At 53.4% G+C, this 7,171-nt stretch overlaps 1 protein-coding gene across 1 annotated transcript in view; it reads right to left on the bottom strand.

The window, feature by feature from the left end:
• Nucleotides 1-7,171, bottom strand: part of MYO1F (myosin IF) — a 57,862-nt gene that overhangs the window by 4,977 nt on the left and 45,714 nt on the right. The window contains exons 19-23 of the mRNA XM_017880038.1: nucleotides 4,133-4,329; nucleotides 3,870-4,039; nucleotides 1,071-1,216; nucleotides 521-667; nucleotides 190-338 (exon numbers count right to left, since the gene is read on the bottom strand). Coding sequence (XP_017735527.1) covers nucleotides 190-338; nucleotides 521-667; nucleotides 1,071-1,216; nucleotides 3,870-4,039; nucleotides 4,133-4,329 — 809 coding nt within the window. The remainder of the gene's footprint in view (nucleotides 1-189; nucleotides 339-520; nucleotides 668-1,070; nucleotides 1,217-3,869; nucleotides 4,040-4,132; nucleotides 4,330-7,171) is intronic.

Raw genomic sequence — 7,171 nt, 5'->3', positions numbered from 1 at the left:
AAAAAAAAAAAAAAAAAAACCTCAAAAACCTCAAAAAATTCTCTTTCTCTCTCCCTCTAGACCCTCCCCTTCCTGGCCTTCGTCCCCTCTTAACTAGTCTCGCTGGCCCCGCCCTCTCCCTGTCCCTGAAGCCTTCATTGGTCCGCTCTCTTGCCCCGCCTCCTCTGCCCTAGTTCCGCGCAGACTCACTGGAGCTCTTGGGCAGCCCATCACCAACGCTGACGGTGAGGGTCCGACCGCCAACCTTGAGCACCGCCAAGTCGCCGGAGCCGCGGGAGAAGGTCACGCTGCGGGTGCCGCCACCGCCCCAGCCCTCCTTCTTCACCCGGAACTGTAGTCTGTGGGGAAGGAAGAAAGCTTGGGGGCGCAGGCCGGGGTCTCCCGCCCCATCCCACCCTCGCTGTTCCAGGGCAGGGGCGGGGCTGGGGCCGAGGCGCAGTTCGGCAGGGTAGGTGGAGCGGGAGAGGGTGCGCCGCGCCGAGGCCACCCCGAGATAGTGCTGGGGTTGGCGGTGCCGTACGTGTCGCTGAAGGTGAGGGGCAGGGGCCTCCGCGTCGCCTCCTCGAAGCGCTTGCACAGAAGGCTGACGAACTCGGTCTTGAAGACGCTCTCCAGGAAGCTGTCGACGGCATCCTCTTGGAGGATGAAGAAGTCGTCCTGTCGCGTGCTGGGGAGGGGCGGGTGAGAGGGTCAGGTGGGACACAGGTGAGGGCGACAGGTGAGAGTGACAGGTGAAGGTGGCTGAAGGTGGATTTAGGGAAGGGTCAGCTAAGGGCCAAGTCAGGGGTGACCAGGTAGGAGAAAAAGAGGGATGTGGCAAGGAGTGGGAGAGGTGGTGACAGAAGAGGGCCAGGTGAGGTCTAGTAAGAGGGTAAGGTGCAGGACAGAAGCTTTTTGGCATCTAAGGATCATGAGCATAGGGGGCAGGTGAACATGACAGGTGGGGCCAAGAGAGGGCTACAGGCATGGCACCAGGTAAGATTGTCAGGGTAACAGACGGGGTCACTGGAATGAGGGCAGCCAGGGGACAGGTTCGAGTGACTGTGTGGCAGGTAGGGACCTGGCTTCACCTGAGGGAGACTCCCCGCAGAGCCTGGATGTCCAGCTTCTTCTTCAAGACTTCACGCACCTGGCCCTTCTCGGGTCCCTTCTTCACCTTCTCTCGCCCAATCACATACACACACTTGGGCGTCAGGATCAAGTCCCGCTTGATGGGCTGCGGGGATGCAGGATTAGAGGCCGGTGTCTGCATCCGGGCTAGCCTGGCCACAGAGGGCCCACCCCAGGCAGAGGGGTGGTGCTGGCAGGTCAGGTGAGGAGGGTGGGATATCTCCAGGTGAAGGTGTATGAGTCGTCTGTTTGTTTTGTAGACAGGGTCTAACTCTGTAGCCCAGGCTGGAGTGCAGTGGTGCCATCATAACTCACTGCAACCTCCCCCTCCTGGGCTTGAGTGATCCACCTGCCTCAGCCTCCTGAGTAGCTGGGACCACAGGTGCACACCACCATGCCCAGCTAATTTTGGTATTTTTTGTAGAATCAGGGTTTTGCCCTGTTGCCCAGGCTGGTCTTGAACTCCTGAGTTCAAGTAGACTGTCCTCCTTAGCCTCCCAAAGGTTTGGGATTACAGGTGTGCGCCACCACGCCTGGCCATGAGTTGTTATATAAGAAACAGAAGGGCCGGGCGCGGTGGCTCAAGCCTGTGATCCCAGCACTTTGGAAGGCCGAGATGGGCGGATCACGAGGTCAGGAGATTGAGACCATCCTGGCTAACACGGTGAAACCCCGTCTCTACTAAAAAATACAAAAAAAAAACAACTAGCCGGGCGAGGTGGCAGGCGTCTGTAGTCCCAGCTACTTGGGAGGCTGAGGCAGGAGAATGGCGTAAACCCGGGAGGCGGAGCTTGCAGTGAGCTGAGAACCGGCCACTGCACTCCAGCCCGGGCGACAGAGCGAGACTCCGTCTCAAAAACAAACAAATAAAACAGATTGGGCGTGGTGACACACGCCTGTAATCCCAGCACTTTGGGAGGCTGAGGTGGGTGGATCACGAGGTCAAGAGATCGAGACCATCCTGGCTAACACCATGAAACCCCATCTCTACCAAAAACACAAAAAATTAGCCGGGTGTGGTGTCACGCGCCTGTAGTCCCAGCTACTTGGGAGGCTGAGGGAGGAGAATTGCTTGAGCCCAGGAGGCAGAAGTTGCAGTGAGCCGAGGTTGTGCCACTGCCCTCCAGCCTGGGTGACAGAACAAGATTCTGACTCATACACACAAAAGAGCAAAACTGCATCTCAAACAAACAAAAAACCAATCAAACAACAACAAAAACAGAAAGAGGTCAGGTGGGAATGGGTTGGTTGGTTGGTTGCCTAGAAAAGGGTGTTTGGGTCAGTGAACAGGTGCTGGGTAGGTAAGGCAGCTGCTGGACATGGGCGCCCAGGCCAGATGAGAGCACTTAGACCAGGCGAAAGTGCTTGGGTCATGTGACTGTAGCCAGCTCAGGTGAAGGTATTATGGTTCAGGTGAGGGCGTACAAGTCAGGTAAATAGGAGTATCTGGATCATGAGGGGAAGTGAGCAGGTGCGTATCTGAACTCTATGAGTTGTACAGGAAGGCAGGTGCAAGCCGGTTGAGCTGGCCTGCGCTCAGAGTTCTCTGGGTCTAGTGGGGATACCTGTCTCGGTGAAAACATTTCAGGTGATGGTATACAGGTCACCTGAGAGGGCATACCTGCCACATAGACCTGTCCAAAGCAGGTGTGTGGATCAGGTGAGGACACCCAACACTGTATGTCATCCCTGCCACATAGACCTGTCCAAAGCAGGTGTGTGGATCAGGTGAGGACACCCAACACTGTGTGTCATCCCTGCCACAGAGACCTGTCCAAAGCAGGTGTGTGGATCAGGTGAAGACACCCAACACTGTATGTCTGATGTGTGAGGCTGTACAGATCATGTGAGGAGGCAACTGCCACATAAAACTTGTCCAAGGTAGGTGAGGGTGTCCAGGCCATATGAGAATATCCATCCAGGTAAAGATGGTTTATAGGTTATCTCAGTGTGTACCTGCCACACATAGGCCTCTCTAAGGTGGGTAAGGGTGAGTTACTGGGTTAGGTGACTCTCTGGGACATGAGATGTGGGTGAAGTGAGTGTGTACCTGGCCTGCCCAGGTACAGGTGAGGGTAAACAGGCCAAGTCTGGTGTACTTCTGGACAGGAGAGTCCAGGCTAGGTGATTAGAGTACACCTAGGTTTAGGGCTGTCTGGGGAAGAAGAGGATGTGTCGGTGGAGGTGCCCAGCTGTCTATCCCAAGCATGAGTGCACCAGTCAGGTGGTGTATCTCTGTAGACGGCACGTACCTATGGACTAGGCTCCCTGGGCCAGGTGAGGGTGTACCTGTGGACAGGTGTATCTGGGCCAGGTGAAGGTATATCTAATTTCCAGGTTGAAGGGAGAGTGTACCTAATGGATGGGCATGTCTAGGATAGGCGAGGGTCGGGGCTTCTGGACAAGGTGAATGAATGTGTGATTGTGGAGAGATGCATCTGGCCAGGGGTGTATCTGACAGGTGTGTCTGGGCTACAAGTGCATGTTTGATGGACAGCTGTGTCTGCCATACTTGAGTGTATACCTGTGGGCAGATATGTCTATGCCATATGAGGGTATACTTGTGATGGAACAGATGGATCTAGTCTGGGGGATCTAAGCCTGTGGGCAGGTGCATGTGGGCCAGGTGAGGGTGTACCTGTGATGGAACAGATGGATCTAGGCTGGGGGATATCTGGCTGTGGGCAGGTGCATCTGGGCCAGATGAGGGTGCCAGGCTGTAGCCAGGGTCTTACCGTGCCCACCCACTAGTGCCTCACCTTGAAGCGGCGGTCGTACTTGGTGACCGAGTCGGCGAAGTCCACCCGCTCCCTCTTGCCCAGGAACTGACGCAGCTCGGGCCGCTCCTCCAGCCCCAGGTAGTCCCCGACGAAGTTCCGGTTGATGCTGTTGCGCCTTCGCTCCTTCTTGTTCAGCAGGATGTTGGAAGCTGCGGGGACAGAGGGTGGAGGGCAGAGCTCCTGACGCAGCTCCTCCAGGTCCTTGCGCCCCAACCCTGCGCTGTTTACCCAAAGCCTCTCACCTTCCTCCCGCATCTCCTCATACTTCCGGACAGCCACGTGGCGCCGCCAGGCCTTCTGGATGGTTCGGGCAAAGCCGTCGAACTTTCGCTCTCGCACCTCCTCCAGGAGGAAAAGCTGGTCGGGGGGTGGGGCAAGGGTGAATCCTGGTGTCTCCCCAGGGCCTGCAGTTCCGGGTTTTCCCTGGGCTTGCCCTACTCACACGCTTTTGCTCACCCATCCCCACAGACGTGCTAATTTTTTTTTTAAGAGGCGGGGTCTTTGTAGTGACACTTATTGAAAAAGAAAAGAAGAAAAAGGGGCCGGGTGCATTGGCTCATGCCTGTAGTCCTAGCACTTCGGGAGGCCAAGGCGGGTGGATCACCTGAGGTCAGGAGTTCGAGACGCGTCTGACCAACATGGTGAAACCCCATCTCTACTAAAAATGCAAAAAATTAACCGAGCGTTGTGGTAGACGCCTGTAATCCCAGCTACTCAGAAGCCTGAGGCAGGAGAATCACTTGAACCCGGGAGGCGGAGGTTACAGTAAGCTGAAATCACACCATTGCACCCCAGCCTGGGCACCAAGAGCGAAACTTCATCTCAAAAAAACGAAACAAAAAACAAAAGCAAAAACAAACTGGTGACTCACGCCTGTAATCCCAGCACTTTGGGAGGCTGAGGTGGGAGGATCACCTGAGGTCAGGAGTTTGAGATCAGCCTGATAAACATGGAGAAACCCCATCTATACTAAAAATACTAAATTAGCCGGGCACGGTGGCGCATGCCTGTAATCCCAGCTACTCAGGAGGCCAAGGCAGGAGAATCACTTGAATCTGGGAGGTGGAGGTTGCAGTGAGCCGAGATCGCGCCATTGCACTCCAACCTGGGCAACGAGAGCAAAACTTCATCTCAAAAAAAGAAAAAAAGAAACAGACAGGGTCTCGCTCCGTCGTCCAGACTGGAGTGTGGTGGCGCAGTCACAGCTCACTGCAGCTTCAACCTCTTGGGTTCAAGTGATCCTCCCACCTCTCCCTCCTGAGTAGCTGGGACTACAGCTGTGAGCCACCGTGCCCAGCTAATTTTGTAGTGATGTGGTCTTGCCACGTTGCCCAGGCTGGCAAAATTTTTTATCTTCCTCCAAATGACCGGACCTCCCCGTGGGTCTCTCCCCATGTGGGGTACACACTTCTGCATTACATGATAACAGTGGGTCACTAGCTTCAGATCACAGCTGTGCCACTTACTACCTGTGTGCTCTTGCCGGAAACAGTATAACGTCATGGTTTCTCACACTGTTACTAGAGATAGTGTACACCATCTTTGAGGTACACCCCCGTGTCAGAGATGGTAAAAATAGGAACCAGTGTACATCTTGGAAAACCAATAAAATACAGTAAATATGAAAATCTGGCCAGGCGCAGTAGCTCCCGCCTGTAATCCCAGCACTTTGGGAGGCCGAGGTGGGCAGATCACCTGAAGTCAAGAGTTTGAGACCAGCCTGGCCAACATGGTGAAACCCCATCTCTACTAGTAATGTAAAAATTAGCCGGCTGTGCTGGCACACGCCTGTCATCCCAGCTACTTGGGAGGCTGAGGCAGGAGAATCACTTGAACCTGGGAGGTGGTGGTTGCAGTGAGTGGAGACTGTGCCACTGCATTCCAGCCTGGGCAACAGAGCGAGACTCAGTCCCCCACTTCCCCACCCCCCAGTAAAAGGAAAGAATGAAACTCCATGTGAAAAAAAAAAAAAAAAAGAAAATCTGATTTGTAGGACTGTGATGTGACTGGCAACTGTGTGGTTGGGCAGTGTACAACCTGCACAACCATCTGTGGCAGGCCCAGAAAGGAAGCTTTTGCAGAAAGCAGAGAAAAGGTTTTGTGTTGTAAGAGTCTAGGCCCAGAGGGGACTTAGAGAATGAGTTACATTACAGCAAGTGAAAGTGCAAACTCTGAGAGGAATGTGTACTCATTTGGAATAACAGCAGGTGAACAAGGTGAGGAACCCACTGGATATTAAAATGCTGTAAATCTATAGTAATAAAAACAGTAGCATGCGTGTCAGAGAATAGAACGATTAACTGGAATAGGGCAGATACTTGAGAAACATCCTAATTCAAAGAGAAACTGTGATCAAAGGGACAATATTGCCAATTAGTGAAGATGGGAAATAATGCAAATACAGGCCGGTGTGAAGGCTCATGCCTCTAATCCCAACACTTTCGGAGACTAAGATGGGAGCGTCGTTGAGCCCAGGAGTTCAAGACCAGCCTGGGCAACATAGAAAGAACCCGTCTGTACAAAAAATAAACAAAAATTAGCCGAGGGTGGTGGCATGCATGTGTAGTCCCAGCTGCTCCGGAGGCTGAGGTGGGAGGATTCTTTGAGCCCAGGAGGTTGAGGCTGCTGGGAGCTGTGATTGTGCCACTGCACTTCAGCCTGGGAGACAGAGTGAGACCCTGTCTCAGGAAAGAAACAAAAAATCTATATATCTATGTCTATACACATATATACACACATACATACACACACAAAATTGGGCTTTATTTAGGAAAATTAGCACTTCACCCAGAGTGCTTTCACAAGTCCATAGATAGCACATTGCTGCTAAGAGCCTTGCTGCTCACTCTGCTGACCCAAGTAGTTTTCATTTTTTCAGAGACGAGGTCTCTGTTGCCCAGGCTGGAGTGCAGTGGTGTGATCTCGGCTCCCGGGCTCTAGGGATCCTCCCACCTCAGGGGCTCAAGTAGCTGGAACTAAAAAGCACATGCCACCATGCCTGGCTAATTCTTGTATCTTTTTTTTTTTTTTTTTTTTTGGTAGAGATGGGGTTTTGCCATGTTGCCCAGGCTGGTCTGGAACTCCTGGGCTCAAGCAGTGCACCAGCCTTGACCTCCGAAAGTGCTGGGATTACAGGCGTGAGCCAGCTTGCCAAGCTTCAGATTCTTCTTCGTCTCCTTCTCCTTCTCCTCCCCTCCCCTTCCCCTCCTCCTCCTCCCCTTCCCTCTCCTCCTCCTCCTCCTCCTCCTCCTTCTCCTTCTTCTTCTTTTTTTTTTTTTTTT

Source organism: Rhinopithecus bieti, unplaced genomic scaffold (assembly GCF_001698545.2).
Source record: "Rhinopithecus bieti isolate Rb0 unplaced genomic scaffold, ASM169854v2 scaffold_10589, whole genome shotgun sequence".
NCBI lineage: Eukaryota > Metazoa > Chordata > Mammalia > Primates > Cercopithecidae > Rhinopithecus > Rhinopithecus bieti.
The sequence above is the reverse complement of the archived record's forward strand: the minus strand, read 5'-3'. Positions and strand labels throughout refer to the sequence as shown.